The sequence below is a fragment of the Corvus moneduloides genome, chromosome 3 (assembly GCF_009650955.1).
Source record: "Corvus moneduloides isolate bCorMon1 chromosome 3, bCorMon1.pri, whole genome shotgun sequence".
Lineage (NCBI taxonomy): Eukaryota > Metazoa > Chordata > Aves > Passeriformes > Corvidae > Corvus > Corvus moneduloides.
Window position 1 is genome coordinate 29094680 of NC_045478.1, and position 26790 is coordinate 29121469.

The 26790-nt window shown below is 35.4% G+C and overlaps 1 protein-coding gene across 3 annotated transcripts in view; it reads right to left on the reverse strand.

Moving 5' to 3' along the window:
* Positions 1 to 26790, reverse strand: part of EYS (eyes shut homolog) — an 855823-nt gene that overhangs the window by 129429 nt on the left and 699604 nt on the right. For all 3 annotated transcript variants that reach the window (XM_032104713.1, XM_032104714.1, XM_032104715.1), the window contains 2 exons: positions 21379 to 21543; positions 13955 to 14108 (listed from right to left, as the gene is read on the reverse strand). In XM_032104713.1, the coding sequence (XP_031960604.1) occupies positions 13955 to 14108; positions 21379 to 21543 (319 nt within the window). The remainder of the gene's footprint in view (positions 1 to 13954; positions 14109 to 21378; positions 21544 to 26790) is intronic.

The window sequence follows — 26790 nt, forward strand, 5'->3', positions numbered from 1 at the left end:
CCTGACTAAAAACAAAATTCCCAAATCCCCCAAAAGATAATTTTTCAGTCAGATCAGCAGAATTTCTACAGCAGTTTGCAACTAATAAAACCAAATTAATCACTCTTCTGTTCAATTGCTTGCTTAGTAAGACTGACATTATCTTTCTGAACAAAAAGGGCTTTAATAACAGATATTAATTCCAAAAGCTGTAAGATGCTGACTAGTGTAAAATGCACAAGAAAATAAAATATCACAGATATTATATTGTCTGAAAATACATTATGCTGAAATGTAACATATGCAATATTAGACAGCCATTTGCCATTCAATATGAATGAATATTCTTGTACTGGAAAGTGTGAATACCTAAATACCATATGATTACTTTTTAGATTCTGAGACTTTTTGCAATTTTTATTAGAGGCAAAGCAAATGGTCATGCTGACTGAATTTGTCTATTACTAAATAGAGAATTTCACAATGATTAAAGATGGGGTTCTGGAAAAACAGAAAAGAAAGAAAGAAACAAAACCCCACAAAATAAACCCAAAAACTTTCTGGCTCAAATTTGAAGTTTCAAAGGAAACATGATGAATTTATATGGACTTTAGAAAGCATTCATAGCCCTTAGAGTGGAGACTGAGTACTTAGCAAGACCAACAGTACAGCATTAACCTCAGTGCTTCACCAAACTGAGTTCTAAAATTGAAAAACATGGATATACATCTGGCATAGGCTGCTGCTGAGATTATTGTCTGCATTAAGCAAACAGAAACTCCACTTATGTGTCACCTTGAGTCTTTTTTTTCTTACATATCCCCACCTTAAATTTTCAGTAAAACTGCTTGTGTGCCTGCTTCTCTCCATGGGAATTGAAGAAATGCCATTTACAAAGTGGTAAGATAAAAGTTCCACATTCACTACTTCCATGAAATACACTCAGAAATCTCGAAAGATTACAGGGTTAAGTATTTTGTTGAAAAAATCCATTAAAACAAAGTGATGTGTTCTTCTCTTTCATTAAAAGTGAAGGAAAAACTCACAGTCTTAATAATAATCAGTGTCTTCCTCTTTGGCTGGTTGGGAAAGAATGCTCTTCGGCCAAGGAAAGAAATGGTCAGAACATGCCTTGGCTTATGTCAGGCACAGGCTGGTGTTTAGTTTTGTATTTTTCACAACATTTGCTGTTGAACAAAACTTATACCTGCCCCAGAAGGCAGGCAAGCATAATCCTGTTATTTTCCAGATGGATGAACAAAAGAGGTTGCAGAAGATTGTTTCTGACAGTGTTGGGAACAAAACCCAGGGGCCAAACCACATGTCAGATTTACATAAAATGTATTCAAATCAAGAGAAAATGTATTTTCTGAAGATGTTTTGAATGGCTGCTGAGTAATTTAGTAGCAGCACAGCATGCTACACTGTAGCTCTCACATTCACATCTTTCATTACTGCTGGTCTGCTAGGTGCTGGCAGCTCTGACAAGACAATGTGAACCGTAGCAGGGATAAAACAATTTCTGTGACAATGTATAGATCCCTAGTCCTGGTGTTCTCACTAAAACCCTTCAGTGCAGCAGGAAGTCACATCCACCGTCACTGCAAGCAGCAGAGCACTACTGCAAATCACATATAAGCTGCAGAAGAAAAACCACAGGGACATGTATCCCAATATGAACGCCATTACCCCAAACAGGGAAATGTACAGCAAACATGTGATACTGCACTTGAGCAAAGCCTCCAGAAAAGGCAGTCAACAACCTGAAGAATAATTTTATTTTAATGTACTCCAAACATCTAACAGTTACATGTATATTTAATACAGTTCACTTGAAGTGTGAGCTCAAATGCAGATTTGGCATTATATAAAGTTTTGCTATTTTATAGCAAAGCATAGGGTTTCCACAGATCCAGAGAACCTGTCTGCAAACTGTTAAAACAGTTACTTTATCTGGAAGTACTCTCTAATGCAGCAATATTTTTCACACCTCTGGAAAGACCATAGCACCAGCAGTGTGAGACAATAATTGCTTTTCTATGTTACTATATGCTAACACTTACCATGTGACTACAAGAATTCTACAATATACTCATATTTACATTCTGTTGAACAACAGAATACAGTCTTATCCAGCACAAGACAGCACTACTTATAATTTAAATAAACTGAAGAGGTCACGTATCTGTTACAAAATTTTGACTGCACAACTACACTTGGAACGAATGCAGGAAAATCATGTTCAGTATCACTTCCCTGTTCCTTCTGAGGTGGGTTGACCTCAGTCAGCTGCCAGCTGCTCACCCAGCTGCTCTCTTGCCCCTCCTTCTCAACATGACAGTGAGGGTGGGGAAGCATGATGACAAAACTCCTGGGCCAAGATAAAGCAGGGGGATCAGTTACCAATTATCATCACAAGACTGACATGGGGAAAATTTATTTAATTTATTGGCAATTAAATAGATTTGGATGGCAAAGAAACAAAGAGAAAAGTTAAACCTCTTCTCCCTAACCCCCTTTATTTCAGGCTCAACTTTTCTCCATTCGCAACTTCTGTATCTCCCCAAAGCAAACAGTGCAGAAGGAGGATGGAGAATATGGGTCAGTATTTAAGAACCTCTCTCTGCTGCTCCTTGTCTCTCACACTTTCCTCCTTGTCCAGTGTGGGGTCTCCATGAGTCACAGTTCTTTCATGAAATTCCCATTTGCTGCAGCCCCCACTGCCAGTGCCTGGGCACCTGCACTCTACATCTTCCTTCTATAACCTTTGCAGGCACTTTGATAAAATATTAAGTTATTAACATGTGGACACAAATCTATGAGCTGAAAAAACTGTTCTATTGCACAGCTTGGTCAGTGCCAGTTTGATAATAATGCCTTTGAAAACTTGTCCTAGATATTTTAAAATATCTATTTTTTTTTAACTGCATGATGTCATACTAGTACAAATCTGCCTGTTTCTGGTGAAGGTCTCTTCTCTCTACTTTCTGTTATATTTACCCACAGCTTAAATTACTGTCTGCAATCAGCCTCCAGTGAAGTGAATTTTCAATAAATTCTGTATATTTCCAGCCAAGGAAAGGACAAGATCAAGTAATGGTCACAAAATGACAAAGCATCTTTGGATGAAGGGGATCACAGATATAACAGCAGCATCGCTAATTCCATAGAAAATAGATCAACAAAGCTAAGGAGCATGGGATAGAAGGCAAGTGGTACACGATGGTGAGCAAGCAGAGAAGAAAGTTTCACAGGCACTTCATGGTCTAAGAAAAAGCCAGGTTAATGCGTGCTTCAAAGAATAAGTTAATGACAGTGACAATCTAAGAGGTGGAGTAACTTCTCCCACCTGAATTAATTATACCAAAATATAAATTCCTCACAGAATCGATGTACTACAGTTAAAGGAAGAGAAATACCTTCCTTCCGATGATGTGTTCCACAAATAAGTTTCTTGCAGACTCTCAGAAAGATGCAGTGGATATTTCTCTCTTTCTCTCAGAAAGATGAAGTTGACATCTCTTTCTTTTTTTTCCTCTCTCTCTCATGACTATCAAGGAGTAGTATTTAATACTTGTATGTGTGAATTTTACTCAATATTCTCTTTAATCAAGTGACTCAATTTGCAGCATCAAATTTTCTTACTGCTAGTATGAACCAGCTAGCCTGGAAAAAATTGGCTGCATGATGTCCTGTTTTGTTCTTTCTTCTCTGCATATGTGAAAACCATATATTAAACATTTGAATAAAAATTCTTTAGAAAGCAAGAATTTAGAAAAAAATAAGGTTATAACAATTAAATAATAATCATTGCTCTTTCTTCTTTCCCTTAACCCCCATGAAAAAGGTTATCCAATGAACTGTATGAAACAAATATCCCCAATATACCTGAGGTCCTGTGAAAATTTTTGATCACAGAGGTGGATTGAGTATAGCACAAAATACAGATCATGCACCAGAAGCTCAATGTCACATTTTTAAGACTTTTTGCCTCAGAACATTCAGTCTTTCGAATGTTTTTTGGAGATAGGTAAATGCTACTCCCACTTTAGAGTTGTGTGAACTAAGTAACAAGCTAAGACTAACCAAACTTTTTGAAACCATGGTGAAAGTTTGCTGATGAGCTCAGAGCTGGTTACCTAGACCAAGAAGAACTGCTCTCTTCTCAGCACACAGGAGAAAATTCATCTTAACCCCACAGCACTCTGGACTGCATGACTTCTCTGCCTGTTTTGTTGTTTGTGGAGCCCTGCCTTCTGACTCTTCTGCTGTTATTGCTGCTCATGAGAGTAATCAAAGAGAGCCAGACTGGCCTGTTGAGAGACACATACATTTTCTTGCCCTTCCCTCTACCACTGCTTTTTTGGACATTCATGCAAAGGCTGGCTGACTACTGCTTTTTATTTTCTACTGATTTTCAATACCTACAGAGCAAATAACACTTCCTATTGCTCTCAGCTAAAGCAAACCCATAGAGAATTGCCAACTGTTACAAGCACACTGAACCAATTTTATTTCTGTATTGATCTTTCACATACAGAACAACAGGCTTGAGGAAGAGAATTAAAAAACTGCTTCTTCTTCAGAGTTTTATTTTGTTGTTTAGCTCTTCAGAACTCTCAAATACAACAGTGTAAACTACCAACTCACTTCTCAGGAAGAAAGCAACATGGCACCTTCATAATATATTTGGCTCTATACTCCATGTGCTGTGCCGAATTAACAGAAAGGAAACTGTTGTCTGAAAAGTCCCCTGTGTAAATCGCTGGGTGACCAGACACAGATGATGAATTTCAGAGAATTTTATATACATTAGAAATAAATAAATAAATAAATATTGAAATTATAAAAATATTGAACACTATATCAGATTATCTTGAATTTTATTATTTTATTATTCCTTCTGTAATCCAGTGACTCCTTTTTTCCTTCGTGTCACTGATATCTGCACTGTTTCATGCATAATGCCTAGTGTCCCTTCAGCAGTACTGAAATCCCTTTGTACTAACATGTATGTGAAATAACTGCTCTTCCTTCCAAGCAGATCAAAAGGGCCACACATCCCACTTCTTCCCTGGAACAGCGGGAGTAGACAAATATTTTGAAATCTTTGCTATCTGTTTCACATAGCCTGACCCAGACACAAGAAGATGGAAAAGTGAATCATAGGAGATCACTGTCTATGTAGAGAAACTGCAGTGAGTAAGCAATCACATCAACAGTACTTAGAATACAATGCTTTATGTAGCACACAGAAAAAACAAGACTATGCACAATTCTGCACCATTAAAGCAGTCTCCTTTAATACAGAAAAGGAGAATTCTAAAGAACTTAGCAAATTTTGGAAATTTAGGTTAAATGCAGTTTAGAATTTCCATGATATAATAAAAAAACACTTAAGTATGCTTTATCTGCAGCACTGCTGAAAGGCGAATAATATAATTTTCAAAGCAGATGTATCCAGAAAATGGAAATTGGGTTATACAGACTATTAGAACTTTATTCTTCCTATTTTTCTTGCAGAAATCCAGAGATTTTTTGAATATTGGAATTTTAAAATTATAACACATAGCCAAATCTAAAAATCAAAGATAATGAAATGCGATTCATTATACTTTATAATGTATACCTTAATTCTGGTGAATTCACAACTTACTGTATTTAGAAAACCTAATAAATTGTGGCATAGATATTCAGTAAAATCTCATAGAGAAATAACTGCTGTTAGCAGCATCACTCACTAAGAAAGTAATAAATAATTATTGCAATTTTCAACAGTGCACTGAGACTGTTTCTTTAATGTGATTATTAATCTCACACTTTCCTTTGGAAAATGAAATTTTCTGGTTATTCTGAAAATTACACTAGCTATTATTTTGTCATGTTTGATAAGAGGGTCTGCTAAACAGGAAGGTTTTAGAATGTTCTGAATTATACAATATTTTAGTCATGCTTTGTGAAGGTTATAGCATGAAAACCTAACAATCTATTCACATATCTAATTACCAACATATTTGTAATGCGCTTAACAATGAAATAAAAAACATACATTAGAGATTACCATGATCATTAAACGTCTTATCCTGTTTAAAGACATTAAAATTGACATGACGGTATTTTTAAGCATTCCTCATTAGTCCTTTTCATTTTACCACTTCATTTCTAGTAGGAAAAAATGCAAAGAAAATATGCTGTCTTGAACCACTTGGGTCAAGTGGACTTCTTTAAACTTAATAACTGGAATCAATGAAATTCAGAGTATGAGTATGAGGGTATTACTGAAGTGTTTGACTTGGATAAAAATGGACATAATAAAAACATTGCTCCAAACTGATAATACCAGCCTTTATTATTTTCAAGTCTGGTCCTCTACATTAGAGAGGGAGAGTGGTGGAAGAACAACAAAATATTTTGGCAGGAATGCACCTTAACCACAGGAAAGATTGATAAAACCCTTCCATTCTACCACTAGACTATACAGGAACTCTCACTGGGACAGTCAGTATATAAAACATGAAGCTGGACTCATGTCAAAATGACCACTGACATGACAGAATTTTCTTCAGAACTGTGAAATTTTTTTGCTCACCATCACAAAACATTTTTTGTATTTCTTGCAAATTAGTCGAAAGTTAAATCTTCAAGTCTTTGTGGTGAATGATTAATTATTCTGCATAGCTATGACACAGTTATGCCTTTTAGGATGAATTAATTCATCCTACAATAGTAAAAACAATCCAAAATACTGTGAAAGTTAGTGCCTTTTTTGTATGTTACTTGATTTTGCTTTATTATGCTAAATTGAACTTGCTTATAAATACAAATACCCTTTAGCAACACTGGTAATTCAAATGAAATATGTTACATTCTTAAAACAGAAAATATGGTTGAAAATAACAGCTATCCTTTTTCCTATAGGAAATACAGTCATCTGTAGCATCTCTTATTCTACCAATTAAAAATTTAAATTCTGGTGGATACCTTCAGGAATAGAGATTAAATGATGCAAATGATGCTCTCTTATTTTTTCAGGACATTGAAGGGCAAATGAGAATTTACTATGTCAATTTCAAGCTCATGATTGGAGCATCTCTTTGAGCTAAAATCAGCATTTACCCCCAGACAGAATTTGATTTAACAGAATGCCAAATTTGGCATAAAATTTAAATACATAAAATTACCAACAAAATTTAATTTTTCAAATTCCATGTTCAACAGGAGATTGGAAGGTGTGCCACGCTAACAGGACTTTCCAAATAATACTTTCCAGTATTATTTTCCGTGCCACTAGAGACATTTATAAAATATATTTCTTTTATCATTAAGACTTACAACAACAAAATCTTGAATTTTAAGTAGGTTTGAAGCTGCAGTAATTGCAACAGAAAAAAGGGGTTATCAATGGGATAAAAGATTGTGAGAAACAAATAAAGAGTATTTTGCAAACCAATTCTTCTATTTTTTCAGCATGTTCACCATTTAACACTGACCACTGAGGAAGGTAACCTAAAGACAGACTGTCAGCTTTTATCCTAGTGAGCAATAAGTGTCTGAGTACTGTACGAATTTTTAATTTTTGCCATAAATCCACGTACTTATACAGGCAAACTCCTTTAGATTAATACCTTACTTGAAAGTAGGTGAGATTAGATGGAGTAAATATGATTCATCAGCATTTTTCTTAAAAAATGTAAGTAATCAACAGCCTCATATTTTTTCAAATCTATATCTTTGAAATATGGTAAATATACATTGCTTTCTTATGTTGCTTCTATGGTTTCAGGTAGGTCTGAGTCACCTGTGACTCAGAGCCCAGTTCAGCATGGAGGTCTGGATGCCTGCCCCTTCAGGAAAGGCAGTTGACAGTGTTGTACTATTCTACTGTGTATTACTGAACTGTTAATACAGTTCGCATTTTAAAATTTATATAGCTATGAACATCTTCGAAAGAGGCTGAAGTAAACTCACACCCAGCCAGAGAACCCCAAACTTTCTTTGACGCATTGAATTCAGTCAGTAGGTTTAGTTTTTGGAATACACATCCTTGTAGGAGCTCAAATAGCATTTACTGCAACTCTGTAAATTGTGCCTAAGAAAACACAGCAGGTATCACTTATTTTGTGAAAAAGCCTTTTCATCTAAGATAAATGTATAATGTTACCCTATGAATTGGAAGATGAAAATATTATGATACCATATACTATGAACTGGTCTGTGGTGAGCCACTTTGCAATAAGCCATCCAAAATTGGTTAATGATTTTTTTTGTGTACCTCCTTACAGACAGAGTATGAGACGCAAAATAACAAGCCCTTGACATAGGATAAACATAATTTAGCAACAACCAAAGCATTAATGTGTTATCAACCTTACCCTCATACTGAATGCAAAACAGCACTATACCAGTTACTGAGAAGAAAACTCTATCTCAGCTGGAACCAGGACACCCAGCTTGGGCAGGAATGTTGGAAGGGCTTCAAGAGGTCCTTTCCAGCCTAAAGAATTGTTTGATTCTGTCTTTCTGCGTTCTTGAACCATTCCTGTAAGGTCAGTTAATGTAAGAAAATCTAGTGTAAAACCAGAGTGCAAAGGGTACAGGAATTCAAACATCTGCTCTTCAAGTCAGTAGTTAATGAGCTTGAACAGCCATAGCAGTTGGTTTGTTGGCTTTGGCAGATCACTGATGAAATATTGCATAGTGCTGATGAATGAAAGCAAAATAACTTCAGAAAGTGGCTTATGTTTCTAAACACACTGAATGTTCTGTTCGTGCACAAAAGCTGAAATTGAAACAAACACAAAAGGTAATCTTTTCTATATTCTTTATGAGAATCCATTTTCTTATTTGAGTTTTTCCAGATAGCATGCCACATGGAATGATTTAACTAGCTGATTCCAATGTTCCAAATTTTTGTTTTAAATTTTAATTGTATATACAAGAATTTGTATTCACTAGCTTGATGCATCTCTTATGGGACTATTTTTAAGACTGAGTAACAGATGTAGTGATTTATCTGTGTAAAACTGTAACAGCTGGATTGATGAAACTAAGATTAAGGCTTTCAGAGTACAAACATTACATAGGCATACACTGTAAAAACATTCCTACCTTATAGTGGCAAATGTGATAATTTTATGAAATTTTCAATTGCTATAGAAAATGCAGTAAACATGAAAGTGTGTAGTTGTATATATGTCCTTCTAAAAGTAATCAGAAATTTTCTTCAAAATTTATAAAAATTAATATCCTTCAGCATTTCCAGTTCTATGAAACAAAACATCTACATGGGTATAATTCATATATGTGCTGACTTAAATTCAAAATTAACATATAGAGTATGTAAAATATTCCTTTTTAAAACCACATCTAAACGTGTTTTTTTAAACAATTTTATAAATTCATCTAATAAAATAAAAATCCTTAAATATATCCCAGACTTCTTTCACTGTCAATCTTCAAACAATTTTGAAAAGATGAGGTGCAATAAGATGACGGCGATATTTCATGGAGCTGTCTCAAGTCATTTACCAAAACACCTTTCCATTTCTCATTCATCACATAATTGATTATGTTGGAACTCAGTATTGCACATATGAAAGTTAAGCTACACTATATACCTGATACCTGCTGAGATACAAAACCTGCTGCTCAGATGTTTCCAAATCATCAAACAAAAAAATCCTATATTCCTAAGTAACTGGTAATGTTGGAAATGATAGCAAATCATCAGAAAATTAGGGTTTGGTTCTTTTTTTTTTACTGATTTAATGTAATTTTAAGTAATACTTTCACAGTATGCAGAATATCCAACACCTGTAAATAACAATAAAAATATGACTTAAACGTAGGCACTGTTATGAAAACCTGTATATCTCTGAAATAATGAAATGAAATAGGTAAAGGCCATGACTCATTCTGAGTCAACATATTGTATGGATAGTGATTTACATATTCTTTTTAGAAACAAATTTTCAGAATGCACATGCAAAAAAAACTTTGTAGAATAGTTCAAGCAATGATTTTCCTCTTCTGTGGAAAGAAAGGAAGTAGAAGCATAGGTAAAATCATGGACACTGATAATGTAATCCTGTAGCTAGTACTTAATACATTGCATCTTGCCAAAGTTTCCATGTGAAGGTACAAAAACATGTTGAGGACTTTCTCAGTTCAGAATGTGCCATCTGCTTTTGAAGCTGAAAGACCAAATGATAAACTTCAGCAGCTTCTGTACCACTGCCTGGTCTAGGGGACAGTTGGCCAAATTAACTGGATAATGTATTTAACAAATAAATTCTTTTAAGGACAGCTAAAGGTGCCCTTCTCAGCCATGAGTAAATGCTCACATCCATACTACTAATTAAAGTGTGACAGGAAACTGGAAACAACTGCTTTCAATATGTTCACTTCGAAAATACATGAAATATAAATGTACATAATATGATGATATAACTCAGTGGGGATGGGCACTATGTTCATTGAATTCCAGAGAAAAATTCTGAAAGTTCTGCAGGTAAATAACATGGAAAAGAGTGATGCTACACATACAGTGAAGATTTTAATTAATGCTTGCCTGGAATCTCCCGAACAGAAAAGGACCTGCTGTATCACATCACTGTATAGAACAGATAGAAATATAATTCTGAGACAAAAAGCCTAAGATGCCAAAAAAATATCAGTACTCATATTCTAAAAGCTAAAATCCACCTTTTGATTTTCTAGAAAATCAAAATCCTGATGACCTGATTATCTCACTACCTTTCTTGTTAAATTTACCTTCCTTCAGCCAGTGAATTGAAGAAACATCCTTTGCCCCCATGACAGTCATATCACTTTAACCACAAAGTAGAGCAAATTTTACATCAGGCAAATGCATTTCAGAACCCAGTCATGGAATGAAATGTGTTCGAATTAATGTTCTTTGAATAACTTTAAAGAACAAATCCATAAAACCAATCCAAACTACATCTCAAGTATGTGCTCAAAGCTTTAACTGAAAAAAACCAATACAATCTCAATTATAAAATCACAAAAAAATTAAACTCGAATGCACATTTTCAAACCAGTAATCAAATCATCCTAAAATAAACAGAAAAGGAAACAACAAATGAAACTGCATTAAAACAGGTTTCTATTTTCTTTAGGCAAGGCAAAAAAAGTAAGCAATCAGAGCTTTATTGACTTTCTTCTATAAAGCTGCTGTTTCACGAGGACCATAAAGACAATGACTGAACATTTAAAGCACATTTAATCTTCATCAGGTTTGAGAAAATGGCCATATCTAAGGAAACTAATCATACAGTTAAAAGAAAGCAGTAGCTCTAAACTATGTGAATGTATTACTTTCCTGCACATGTGGATTTAAAAAGAAAAAGTTCGAAAAGAGAAAATCTGCTTCTATAGGTGTTATTGGATGTGTTAATTGTGGTGTTTAACAACTGGAGTCATAGCTGCATCCAAAACTGGAATTACTGTCAAATATGATCTTCAAAATTTATTCAAAGTCAAATGTAACAAATCTATTGCTCCCCAGTTGGAGAGCTTTGAAACAGTAACGAAAAATGATCATTTATTCTACTCTTTGCCTCTTTTCCTGCATTATAGGGAAAAAACCAACACATTAATTTTGCAGGTAATGCATACAGATAGAATTATCTATCTCCAACAGCCACTGAGAACACAAATCAACAGTTTTGTCATGGATTCATATTTTATATCTTATGATACAAGATCTTGGGAGGCTACAAATGCCTTGTCAAGTTTCCTTTTTCCTTTGACAGAGGTTAAGGATGACTGCTGAAGGATTGCAATTTTATTGCTGCTTGGTGAAGGATATACTGCTCTCTCTACATTTTAGAAGGACTCACAAGAATAATCACAAGTCATTTTGAAGGCCAAGCCTATAAACTCAATTTCATGTAAATCCCTGCCAGTCACAGTCTACAATCACACCTTGCAAGTTATTTAATATGCCACTGTTTCAAAGATAGCAGTATAAAATTCCAGTAAACAAAGGAAATGTGTAAATTTAACTGATATTTTTTAGTGTAGCAACAAGGAGAATGAGGCCATAAATACAGAGAAGTTAATTTTTAGGTAGAAAAAGAGGGAAATAAATTTTTCAGTGTAAACTTGAACTCTATAACTAGAGTCAGTTTTGTCATTGCCATTTAGCTGCATTTTTTGCTAAGATATTATTAGGCTTTGAAACCTGTACAGCGTTTTAATGGCTTAAGTGTATGAAGCAGAGACAATGCTACCACAGCTGATGCAATGGAGACAATTATCTGACGAATGTCTCACACAAGAATAGTCTCTGGCATTAAAAAACAACATAGAATAGTTTATTAGTATTGAGCTGTATAACTCTATCAGTAAGTTTTCTGAGAAAAAAATCTCTTTATCTGCTAGATCAAAAGGAGAGGAAGGGATATAATTTTCTTTGTAAACTTTATATACTTTTACAGTCTGTACAAAAATCCTAAAATAAATACGCTGTCAGCTAATAAGATTTCAATATGTGGTTTGTATGCTATGCGACTTTGCTCCATTAATACTAGATGTTAATACTAAGCATAAAAGGAAAAAAATTCCCTGTTTTAAATGGAGAAAAAGAGTAATGTAGAGACCGGTGGCTGAGCAGGAATATAGGATGGAAATGAAACAGTTTCTTAAATGGCAGCTCCTGTTAGCCCTCCATATATTGAAAAGAGAATTTATGTTCTAACAAGTTGGTTTCTAAAAGAAGTGGTAAAGCTTATGGGGTAAGCATACAATCTAACAAAAAAATGCTGAGCAGTCTCTTCTCCCCATATCAATCTACTCTATATACTAAGATCATCAAACCTCTGTCATTTTAGAATTTATCAACATTTACATCACAGAGAAACAGCTCAGAAGTAAAACAACAAAATGTTCAGAATATGCTTTGATTTTCCTTTTTTGATAGTAAAAGGCAATTTTGAGAAGTCTAATGTGCATGTTTCATGGTGACTTTTGCAGCAGTCTCCTTCACATACCATCTTCTAACAGCAAAAATAGTCCTGGCTAAAACCTCCTTTATTTTAATGATTTGTGCACTACATTCCCTCACATCACAAATGTTTACAGTTCAGGTGCAGGAATTATCTCTAGCACTTAAGCTATGTGGAAAAGAAAAAAATCTTCATTATAGTAATTTGATAATTTCTGTGGGTGTCAGAATTATTTCTAAAATGTTTCTGAAGTAATGACTGAATACTTACCATTATTTAACATTACTGATATAAATATAACAAAAAAAATCTGTATTATTTCTGTTTTACTTCTTACCTAGCTTGCACATATGAAATTCCATGACTTTGTTACCAAAGCATGATACCAATACCCTTTTTAAAATGATAAATGAACCATTCTGAAAACTATTGTTTTTACAAGAAGAAAAATGACAGTAGTGACCAGCCACTCTTGTATAGTACTGATACTACAGTGGCAAATGTAGATATGACAACTTTTAAAATCATAGTTGTTTGGATAAGACTTTTAAAGTCACCAAGTCCACCCTGCATTGTGAGATGTTGTTAGCATGCCCATTTTTAATTTTTTATCTTAAACAATAAGTTAGTTTTATATTTAGCACTAAAATTCTGATGACAAATCTAATTCATTCTATGTGTTAATTAATAAGCATAAAATATGAGTCCCCCATTTGTAACCTCCAAACTTATGTTTAAATGGTTTCTCTTCTCAAACTGACTTAATCTGTCTCTGTAAACGTATTTGGACTTTGAATGATTCATAAGTTCTCCAAAGGACTGAAGTAATCTGTGTGAACTAAAATGCTCTTTCAGTCAAGGAGACTACCTTATGAAAAAGGTTTCCAAGTTTGCTTTCCAATATGACTTGTCTTTTTATTGTCAAAAAAGAAAAGTGAAATCACATTTTATTGCTCAATATAGATGACTAAAACTCTTAGTGTAAGCCAGTGGTAAATTCTTACCTTATTGTGATAGGGACAAGTATACCCTTGGTAACAGATTGGTTGAGGGATACAGTCAGAATGTTCTGAGAGTTTCCACAGCCGAATCGAACTGTTGGTCTTCCCTCCACAAGATACAAGTGAAGAAACTGCTCTCCAAAATTTCTTTCACCAGCTTTGGAAACAAAAATGGAGACAGTCACACTTCTGAAAGTGTAGGACCTCACAGAACTATTTCACACTACTGGAACACCATCACCAGACATGACGCCTATGTGACATTGAGGACTCTTCTGTCCATATACAGGACTCTTTTTGAGTGACTGGGAGACAAAAAAATCAGAGTCTTAAGTCTCTGTATTTAGCTGATAACAGTTAAGAGTAAAAGAAAATAACTAAAAGACAAAATTGACTTTATACCACTGCAGTTGCATCTATCTTACAGAGATCATTAATTGATCTTTTCTCTATATCCAGCAGTATCATTAAGGCAACAAAGGTGACAATAAAAAAGCCAAATCCCTTTCATTCAGCTTTTCAAATAAATTATAGAAAACAAAAATTATAGGAGAACATCTCTTATAATAGATTTAAAGATTGTGAAAAATTCAGCTTTCCCAATTATTGATATATTTCAGACTTGATGAGAAGAAAAATTATTTACAGAACATCAAACATACTGTTACTTCCACTCTTAAAAATATACTTAAGGTCACTTCCACTACATAGTATATTGTAAACTGCAAAAATGACAGCAAAATATTTATATTTAAGTGGTGAATGATGCATGGCTCTTCTACAAAAAAAGGACTGACACCTACAGTTTCAAATTATATTGGGTGAATTTGCCCTTTGAATTTAACTGTATTTACTTTTCATAAAAGGTAAGAGTTCCTGTTTACAATTTTTGTTCCCCCTTAACACAAATTGTTAAAACATTAATCTGTTTCTTTCGCTGTATTTTACTATATTTAATTGAAGTAAAAAAGACTCAGTAACTGGGTCACAAAATTGAATTTACTGCATGTATTGCTTGACGTACTATTGCCTCTGAGTAGGAGGCCCTGGATGCTGGCATGGGTATCAGATAGGCAGAAATCTTATGCTTGCATTTGGGGGACCCTCATGTGTGGAGTGCCTGGCTTTGGGTGTGTGAGTCTTGAGTGAGTCTGTCCATGACCCATGAGTAGGAGTCCCCTGAAGTGGGTCAAAAGGGTTGGGATCTGGGCTGGGTTTCAGCTGATAGGTAGGAGCCTGGAGGGGCTGGGTAGGAGATCCCAGGCCCAGACCTTTTGGAGGGAGCCACAGGTAAGAACATCCTTTAATAAGAATGAGGGTATACTTGGGTCTTAGAAAACCTTTCATCTAAAGATGAAATTATCAACTTTATTTTGGAGGACAAAACAAAAGACAAACAATGATCTTTTAGGAGACACAGAGAAACAACAGTGCTTGCAACTGCCTGATCACTTCCTTTTGTATAGTTCCTAGCACAAACAGTTCACAACATAAACTCCCTCCTTGAGAGCAGCTTTCTAGTCAACATTGCATTTCTTCAGTCTGTTACAAATCTGATGACCTACTGAAGTCTTTTATGCTTAGACATATTTTGTATTCTGAATACCTAATTAACTCCAAAGCTATTTTAATTTGACTGGATTTCATGCCTTTGGCTTTTACAATTTCCTTCTACAATAGTCTGATAATTCTCTTTCAAAAGATATTGCACTATTTCACTGTTTTTTAACCCTAGCATAGCTGATATATGCACATATTGCATTATTTGTTTCCTAATCTTCACCCCTCCCTGTACAATCTGTTCCTGGCATTTCCAATTTCTACCAGTAAGTAGATCTGTAAGTCACATTGATTCAGAGAGAATGAAATGGGGGGAGGGTTGTGAATGTGTATAACATATCTTGAAAGAGTGAAGTTACAGAGGAACAGTTTGTTTCTCTTCTCCCAGTGACTCTGTCTGTTCACATTGCCCACCAGTAAAAACTTGGAAGAAGGTCCTCATTATTACCAGTAAAGTAAAAAATCTGGGACAGCTCTCCCAAAGGCAGCATTACTTCTTGAAACCTCAGTGAGTGCTGCTGCTTGAACTTCAGTCTAGGGAGTGCTTTTGAGTCACACTTAGAGGTGACTAACAGCATTCTTCATATTATTTTCTAGGTGGTATGAAATCCTTTGAAAGGACAATCCTTTAAATCTTTCTACAGTGAACATGAGGAGGTGGGGAATTTTGTTCTGGCAATGTGAAAGAGCATATGCTACCTAGTATACATGGATGGAAGTTACCTTCATAGGAAAAGCCAAGTCTTAAGCAAAACAGACAGGTTCTGGGAACAGACAGAGATCAGGAAATATCTAAGTAAAAAATCTTGTTGGATATTAGGGGTAAATTATCTGGACCTTATTAGAGATTATGTGAGGGGGTCAGGCTAAACAAACCAGATCTCAGCAATCATCCTTTCACAGAAAACTGCTAGCTGGAAGGTTATTTTTGTACATCAGTATGACAAAAAGCAAGTGGCCACGGGGCTTAAATGATTGCCTATCTAAAAGCCAGATTTGAACTCCCAATAAAATATGGGATAAACTTTATTAAGAAAGAAAATATGTTCTCTCACAGAGGAGGAATACTGTGAAATGCTCTGCTTGAGAATGCCAGCTGAAATAAGAGACAGACTACAACTGAAATGCGTGAAATGCCCATATTCAGTTTCAGAAGGGTAAGTAGAATATGGGTAGATCTGGGGAAGAGAGCTTCTGAGAGCACAGGAGATAATTTATGAGCACAACTTATGAAAAGGGAGCTGTTGTCCTTAAGGAATGCTATAAACATGGGCTGTGGTATCTGAAATCCAATTGTCAGAAGTTATAGGATACCATATATAGTAGAAGCTAAACAATCTCTACTTGAAGAGGTTGTGAACAGCATTATGCTGACTCTGTTAAAAGTGAAAATGATGAAGTAAAACTTTACAACTGTATCAGGTTTTTATGATCACTAGCAATTTATTTTGCTTTGTGGCTAAATATCACAATTTGCTTTGACATGTTGGTGAAATTTAATCATGCAAACAAATAAAATCATTAAGGAATAGAAAAGAAATTTCATGAAGGCATTCTGTATTCAACAAATAAATGTTCTCAAATGATGGCTAATCTTTATTGGCACAAATGTAATTGTCACATTCTATCAACAACTTAAACATAAGATAACTGCAAAAATTCCAGACATTTTTAGTCCATTTACTGTTACCGTTCAGATGTTTCTTAAATACATACTGAAATAATTAGGGAAAACATCATTATCAAGAATGTAAGTAAATTTTTCTTCGTATTAAAACAGATGAAAGTATAGTAATGTATAAATCACACATAGAATTCTATGACATCCTATCTCTTTCCCCATGTTTTTAACAGACAATCTATTTCTGGCAGCCTCTACAAGTCCTTAGTACTTGTTAATTTCAACCAACCATTGATAAAATTCTTGCTAATAAAGGCATCAAATAGGAAAATTATTTTTAACAACAGTATGGTATGATTTAGTGAAGTGACATGCCTAGCACATGTAATGATTCTCATATTCTGCCTATTTGTTAGCCTATAGCAGGCTTATTTGTTGTATTTTTTATATGTATTTTATTTGCCTTATTTATATTTGCATACATATAATTGCACTAACTGCTAAAAGGTGTTAAAATAATGCAATGATACTTTAAGTGTTCCCTTCTCTTTATTTTAAGGCATGTGGACATGAAAGGGCGAAGAAGGCACAGATCTTTTTTGTTCTTCACTGGCTAATGTACCAGGTAAAGACAGATGCAAGTTTTCATCCTTTTATGTTATCCTTATGATTTTGACTTTACTATTCTTCTTATGCATGCTTTCTCATTCAAATTCATTTGTATATCAGTAGCATCTTGTCTGAGATTTCTCCCTGTAATTAAATGTTTACTAATTATCTGCCAGAGAAACAGATGTAACCTCACCACCACCTGGTAAAAACAGGTGTGTTTGTAAAATGTGTGATCTGAAGGTGGATTAATTTAAAAAAAACCTAATCAAAATGTGTAACTATTTTCCAGTAAAGTTCATCTGAAAGAAGCAAATCACTGTGATATTCTTCCTATTTAAAAAATTATTTTGGCAAATAGAGAGGTTTTTGCTTTATGAATATGTGAATTTTATTGTAACCATAATTATGAAACCATTGCTAACACGCATATATTGACAGAATCTGAAAATGTTGGGATTATTAACCCTTAGAAGTGTGTGGTTCTTGTACCTAGTGAGTGCACTAGCCTCAAGTTGACTTTCTGCTGACAGGTCATTCCTCAGATGTTTGATGGTAACACAGCTTCAAAAAAGCAGCAGTAGAAGCAGGAGTCGTAGTACTATTAAAAAGGGAAGAGCTGACAACAGCAGCTTCTCTTTTGTAGTCATTAGAAGCGTGAATGAAAGAGCAGGGAGAAAAAAGTGGAGGTGAAGGAAATACAGAGGGAGCATATGAGGGAACTCACAAAGGATATTTATCTGACAGAAGAGCTTTGCATACAGAAATAATTTAAAAATCCTGAATATTCTGTATAGGCACGTGGTGTTCATTCATAAAACACTGGAGAGATTTTTATTTACAAATTGATATAATATTTTATTTTAAATTAATGTAAAACTAAATAAGGATATTGATCGGAACAATCATAGCCAACATTTGTAATGTTAGGAAGGAATCTAATTACCAGGGAGATACAGAACAAAAAAAGAAAGAATAAAAATGAGGAAAAGAAATTGGTGCTGTAGCAAGAGGGGCAGAGATTGATAAAGCAGAAATGTAATGCAAAGATGCATCTAAACTTAACACAGTATCAGAGTTCTACAAGATATAGACTCATCCATTACTTTCTGTGTCTGTGTTCCACAGCCAGGCAGAGATCCAAGTTTCATTTATTTATTTATGTATTTATTTAGCTTAACAGAAATCTAACCTTAATAGAAAACCTACTGGTCACTAAAAGAGTAGAATATTGTAAATCAGTTAAAATTCCATTTTAGGGGTAACAAAGGGAATGAGAATGCAAGTATGGCATGGTACTGAGAACCTAGGAAGAAAAGGTGAGTTTTCACTGTGTGAAAACATGCAAAAATTATCCCAAGTTCCTGGTGTTACCCCAGCTCATGTTAGGGTGAGAATTGAACTCATACCACTCATCCTGACCCACCCTTCCTTCTTTTTGGGTGCATGAAGGGGCAAGAAGTGAGTTGTGACACATTCCATGGAAAGCTCAGATATGGGTAACTGGAAAGAAAAAGCTTCATGGTCTCCACTAATGCCATTCTATCTTTCCAGAAAGCAGAAAGGCATATTCTAAAGAATGTGAAGTCCTCAAATACTTCTGTAACAAAATTTCTGCAAACACCTGAAAAACACCATATTAACAATTTTCCATAGACAGCATGAACAAATCGCTCAACAGGTTATTAGTTTTTAATATCTAATTAGATTAGATGCAGGATGAGTATATTATCTAGAAAAGAAAATACATAGAGTCAAAGAATCATAGAAAAGTTCAGGTTGGTCATCTAGTTAACCCCTTTCAATGAGCACGGACATCTTCAACTAGATCAGGTTGCTCAGAGTCTTTTCAATCCTGACCTTGGATGATTCCAGGGATGAGGAATCTACCATCTCTCCAGGCAACCTATTCCAGTATTTTGATCCCCTAATTTTAAAAAAATTTCATCTTTATATCTAGTCTACATTTACACTCTTTCAGTTTAAAGCCATTACCTCATGTCCTATTGCAACAGACCCTACTAAAAAGTTTAGCCCCGTATTTCTTATAAGCCCCCTTTAAATACTTAAAAACTGGGCTGTGGTCTCTCCAGAGCCTTCTCTTCTCCAGGCTAAACAACCTGAACTTCATTAGCTTCAGAAAACACCACTTCCTCCTGGGTATAGCAGAGAATCTTCAATTTTTTTTTTTTTTTTTTGTTTGAGGGTTTTTGAGGGTTTTTGTTTCACAGAGACACTTACTCAGGGCTTATGTGTAGACAGCCCTAACTTTGGCTGGAGCCAAATTACTTTGTAGTGATGAAGCAAACAAAATCACTAAGTGCCAAATATATTCAATGTACTTCCAATAACCTTCCTTGAATTCTTCTTCAAGGGCAAATAACTCCTCTCTTGAAATTGAAATAACTAACAAGTATAAAACATTTCAATATAAAGAACTGCCACATCACCACTTATCCATGCTCCTTAGCAAATTTTGCAGCACTGTAGCTTAGGCAGCTGCAGCAACAGCCCAGATATAACATACAAGGATTTGAGATACTATTTTGAAAAGCAGTAAACATTAATTTTCAATTTGGGGCTTGAGCATTTCCCATCTAAATAAAGAGTAGTACAGATAATAATGAAGGGCATAACTAAATATTGCCACAAAGCTTATATTACTTTTAACCCTGGCTTATAAGTAAGTGCATAGTTCAGGTGAATTCACATATGCTATTATCAGATTAATATAAATGCAACAAAATTTAATCAAAATTATTTATGGTGTATCAACAAGATTTCTTTGTGTAGAGAAACCCTAGGAAGCTGAATTGAACAGAAAATGCTCCTAATGATTTTATATTTTTTGAATAAATCTATCAAATAATCATATTTTTCTAGCTCTTCTTGGGTTGGGGAAGAAATCACCTCACTTTCCATGTTTTCCATTTGCAAGAAATGGCAAGATAAAATATATAATGAAATACTCAAATGGCAGAGAAGTCTATTTTTTCTTGCTGACTAGTGAAAAGTGTGCTTCTGTCTCAGAAGTTTATGCCATATATTGAAGAATGAAATATGCAGGCGAGAAGCAACTTTTTAATGTAGTATTAACAGGCATACATCCAAGTCTGCAAGTATAATCTCTGGGGATCACAAAAGAATTCTCTGAAGTGTGAAATCACAGTAAGTACTTCAAAATATGGCAAAATTGCAGAATTTAAGGTAGTTCTATAAATCAAGAATTTGGAACCAAGATCACAATTATAAAAAGCAAGACTCAATCCAACTATGGAGAAGCTGTTTCTCTATAATAAATTGTTCAATACTTCTTCAACATTTGTATTTTAGAGCTGTAACACTTACAACTAAAGTCATATGCTTGTATGTTCTTTCTTGTCAGGAAGCAGCATTTTCTGTTGTAAGTTATGTTTTCCTCAGTGAGTCATAAATTAAAGAACTTTCCAGAGGAACACTAGGAACAATGGTTCGAATTTTATAATGCAGCATGCATTAGAATACAAAAAGGCTTCTACTGCACTTTAATGACTCATTTTGCTGTTGAAGAGGAAATGCCAGCTGATGTACATTAAAGTTAATAAGGACCCGAAGGAGCTAAAACTGATACTTAGCTTCAAGTATCTTTGGTACTCACTGTAAAGAATTGTGCCATTTAGAGCAGTTGTTTTCACTGTCAAGTACAGAGTTGTCAGATTGCTTGTTTCCTGCCCAGATGCAGTCCTGGTCTCAGATACAGATGTCAGAGAAGGTAGTTTCAAATAAGAATTTCCAGTGAAGGATGGAAAAAACAGTGCCGTGTCTGAAATGAACAACAAAAGGCTAATTTTATTAATTTATTACAAAGTAAAGTAATAAAATGCAAGCACATTTAAAAATATCCTTTTTTTCCCCATACCTGTCAATAGCATCATCAACTATATTATTTGCTGAGCATGCATATAAATTTATTTAATTTCAAATATTCAAATCAAATATGCAGAAAATGAAAAAGTTCTAGCATCTGCCTATTACCAGAAGTGAAAAGACCATTATAGGAATGACTACTGCCAGAAGATGCAAGTTCAAAAGGCTGTCACAGATTTTCATCTTTACAGATGTGCCAGTGCAGAACTTTTGTCCTATGATATGCCTGTGAAGTACTTTTCATTTTTATTTCTAGACAAGAAATGCAGTTTTTCTCAATTTTCAGGATACTCACGTTTTCTGGGTTTGAAATTATAAAGAGGATGTCACTGGGCAGCATATGCATTTTTCCACTACACTACTCTGGAAATGAATAATTGTTAAGAGAAAATTTTTAAGTGTGAAGGCGTAACATTTACAATGTTGATTGCATTCATTACTCTAGTTGTTACTGTTTTGGTTTTTTTTTACCCTGTAGACAAGATAATAGTATCATTAATGCAAGAAAAAATAGACTAAAACTAATTGAGGTTAGGCAGCAGGTCTTCCTGATGCCTTAAGCATCCTATTTAAGCAAAACACCTTAAAGATTGCTCAGACCGATCACCAGGGATATGAGTAAGAAAGAAGCAACAAAAAAAATACTTTGAGTTCAGGTAATATTTTTGCAAAGAAGTATTTAGTTTAATGAACTATAGCTATACAATGGATCTGTGAGTGATGATTACACATAGGCATGACTAGTACATGTTTTTGGTTTTTTTTTTTTTAATTTGTATTCATGTTATTAATGTTTTGTTTGTTTGGGAATTTGACCACTGTTTATCCTCTGCTGATTTTATTGGGCTTAAGAAGAAAGGACAAAAGGAAAGGCCTAGCTAAACAAGCACATGTTGAAGGACAGTTGTTAAAAAGACCCCACACCTTGACAGCAAAAGAAGGGCAGGATGGAAAGCAATTACTAGTTATGTTTATAAATGACAGGTCTGGAAAAGTTAGAATTGTTGGAGAAAGTGGAAAAAACTATGGAGTGAAAAAAAGGTCAGTGACATTGCAAATCAGAAGCAGACCTACATGATTATGAGAGTGTTGTTTGCCTAATTAAATTCATACTTTCAAGAGAAACAGTACTAGGAGATCTAGCACTGTAGTGCAGGGCCACAAACATGACTGAGGGGCTGGGTCCTCTTTCACATGAGGAAAGGCTGAGGGAGCCAGGACTCCTAAGGCTGCAGAAGAAAAAGCTTGGATGGATCTTATCAATGTCTATAAAGACATTGGGATGGAAAAGAGGGAGCCAAACTTCTCTCTCAGCGGTGCACTTAATGGGCAATGTGTTGGGGTCTCCTCCCCTGCCATGGAGCCCTGGGAGAGGGGCCCTGGGGGGGAGACACGGGGTTTCCCTGCCCCTGGTCAGTCTCATTTCCCCATTGGTTGGTTTGTGTTCCCCTGTGTGGCCAAGGACCCTCGGGGTCCCGTGACTGCGGAGTTCCTGAGCTGAGCCCCGGCCATGCGGCTGGAGAAATAAACATCTCTGAAACATCTACCACGAATCTGTCTGTATATACTTCCTTTCCCAGGACTCCTGGTTTGAAATATAGGCGTGTTACAGTAATCCCTGCTGTAACAGCAATGGATACAAATCAAAACCCAAGAAATTACACCTGAACACATGAAAACTCTTTTTGACTGTGAGGATGGTCAAACATCAGCATAGGTTACCCAGAGAAGTTTGTCAGGTCTCAATCCTTGGAGATTTTTCAAAGCCTGACTGGGCATGGTTGTGAGATACCTGTTCTAGGTGATCCTGCTCTGCTTGAGCGGGTGGTTGGACTTGAGGGTCTCAAGATGATGGTCCCTTCCAACCTCAACAAATTGGTGATTCTGTTATCCTTCGCAGAGAGGTGCTGTGCAGTCAACCTTAATTATTATTCTTCAAGTGCAGTGCCTTTAGAAACCTCAGTGTAGTTCAGTATTCACAATATAGTGGTACACTGAGCAACTGAAGCTATTAAAAAGTCTTTTATTAGGTACTTTAAAAAAACCCCAAACAGTCAATTTGGAGAGTAACTGTCCACAATTTATATTCTAAGTTAAAATTAATCTGTGAAGTTTCTTTCAGCTAGGTGAAGGGAAAGGGGAGATGAATGAGGAGGGGAAGGGAGCATGGTATATCTGGGCAATCTTGAAAGGAAGGACAATCTCATCAGTCCTTTAGGAAGGATAGCTCCCTTCAAAGGAGAGACCTCCCTTAAAGACTTAAAACTTTCTGGGGAGTCCAGCACCTTGCATCCAGAAGTCTATGCATTAATGTATAGGCAAAATTACTGAGAAAAGATGGTTTTTTGAGTGTTGTGTTTGCACCTGAAGTGCTGCGCCCAAAGCATCCTAGGCCTCCATCACCACTGCTGTGAAGTCCTCTCAGAAATCAGCAGAAGAGACACAGAAAATACAGGAACTGCATCAGAAACAAATGCATACCTGGCCAAAAAAGCCACCCAGAAATGCCAAGATACAGAGCACATCCTCTTCCCTATGGTGTGCAGGCTATTAGCCTGCTGAGTCTTAGCAGCCATTTTCTGCCCGAAAGCTGTACAACAGCTGCAAGCTGTTGCAAGCCTACAACATCAGTAAAGAGGTCACTGAGAGCACAGAGATTAGTTTTCTGTTTGGATGAAGGGCCGAAGTGGGAGAAAACAGACTGAGTCTGTGTATTAAGAACCTAAAACCTATGGCTGTGATAAAGTACACAGATAGAAATCTATGGGCAAAGCTGCTAGTCTGGACTAAATTTTTCCACATCCCTCATTCTACTAAACTCTTAATTGGCAGAAATTAGAGCCCCATGCAGCACTGACCAAGACTGCATACTGGTAGGATCCATGAATCAGATGCAAAGAAGGGCATATGTTGAACCACAATGAGCTAATTCTCTACCACAGTATGAGAGTATTTTAGTACTGCTTTCTAGCAATACTTACAGATCTTCATATTTTAAGATGGTTGCTGGCAATAAATAATTTTGTCTTTAATTCATTACACAGGACAGGCTAACAAGAAGAAATAGTTACTTTATTCTACCCTGGGTCCACTATCTGATGCTGTCACCTCTGTCCATGATCACAAGGGACTGCTCTCCACTGGGGCAGTGGTCTCCAAAGTGAGTGGAGTGCATGTATCCTAAAGGGTTCTCAAAATAATTAATTAGGACCCAAAAACAAATAAAAAAATACTCACATTTTAAGAGTAAAGAAGATTACAAATAATTCAAGAGAAAAAATTTGCAACAGAGACTGCAGGCTTGAATTATCTGACAAACACATATTGCTAAGAATTATACTTTAACAATTTAACTGAAGACTCAGATTTTCTACTGAATTAAAAAGGTTTTCTGGGATATTATTTATGAAAACTTTCACAATAACACATATTACAATGAGAAAATATTGAGAAACATTGACAAGTTTCTATTATATCCCTACTTGACTTTGTCTTAGTCAGGAAATAAAGAGGAGTAAGGGGAAGAAAAATGCAATGCAAATGCAAAATTTGGAATCAATCTGTTACCACTCCTGCCTCTAATTTTCCCTTTGCATTCTTTGTTTTTATGACAAGTTTGGCTTAGCACTGAATTCTATTAAATTCAGTGGAATTCCATTTAAAATATTTTTCAGTCCTGAAGATGTTGACTCATCAGCTGCACCAGCCATCACTAAATAAATTCAAATGAGAACTAAAAAGACTTTTAACATCACAAAATCCTAGAAAGAGAAGAAATGTATTCATCTTCTGGTAGGAAAATCAGACCAAACATCTGACTAAACTTGTCTACAATCTACAGGGTAGATAACTTCATTGAATGTCCTTGCTCCTCTTCAATAATGAAAATAAATGGGTAACACTAGGATGTGATTATCCTCACCCAATCATGACCTAAACCTGCCTATTTCCCTCTATTTGCTATAAAAGAACTTGAGGGTCAATAGTTTAGCTGTAAACATGTACACCAGCAATATCTGAAGACAGGAACAATTCTCATTCTTGTTGCTTGTACATCAGAGCTAGATGGCCTGCAGAAGCATTTTCTTTAGGCAAAACCAAATTAGTACAGTAGGTCTGAGTTGAAATGTTAGAGATGTGAACTGAAAAGGATGTCAGAATATTTAATCAGGGGTTTAAACTCTGAATTTGCTGCTTATATCTTTCAATTAAAGTGGTAAACATCCTCTGAAATTTACGGACAGATTATGTGCTTGTTCTTTTCCATCACTCAGAGATATAATAGAAGCACAGGTGATAAAAACTTTGTCGAGCAGTGCAGCAAACCTTTTCCATATTATCAAGAATGGAGGGGTTCCCAGCAGGCAGAAAGTCAGTTAAGCAGCAATATCAAGGGTCTGATGAATACATGATCTGCTCTATCCATCTCATGCTCACAGAATATCCCAGGAAACCAAATTTAACCACCTTAGAGTAATGCATTCTTTTATCTCATGTTCATGGTGTGAAGAAAATCAAAGTGAAATAAATATTATTCAGAAAATTCCTAGGGATTATGTCTGGTACATATGAAATCTGACTTGAGTGCTTCATAAAGCATCACATGCACCTCCAACAGTACAGAAATACAGTAACTATTTCCTATGAAATAATTGATTAGCTGAGTTCAGCTGTTTCAAGACAATAAAATATGAAACCAAATAAATCTTACCCCTGCTGCTGTCACTCATTTGTCTCAATGCACAAAAGCCTCCTGCCTGCTGTAACTGAACTCCTACATCACAAAGCAAAAAATCCTCAAAAAATAAAATGCATGGCTTCCTTTATCAGGCCAGCCCGGTGCCTTGTTGCTAATGCTCTCTGCTGTCAGCTGGGAGGTCTGAAATCAGATCACTGACTTAATCTCTCACTTTGTAGACTGCTAGGGCCTTTAAATAGCAGAAGGACAGCACATTTAATTTGTAGTTTATTAAGACTCAAGAGGAAGCACTGAGAGGCAATGGGTCACACAAGCAATTTAAGAGCAGGACATCAATTCATTGTCATTGAAGTAAACTGCCATACAAGTGGAGCAGTAAGAGAAGAAAAGATTTAAAAAATTTTAGGAAAATAAAGCAGATGATATTCAGCAAGCATGCATCTG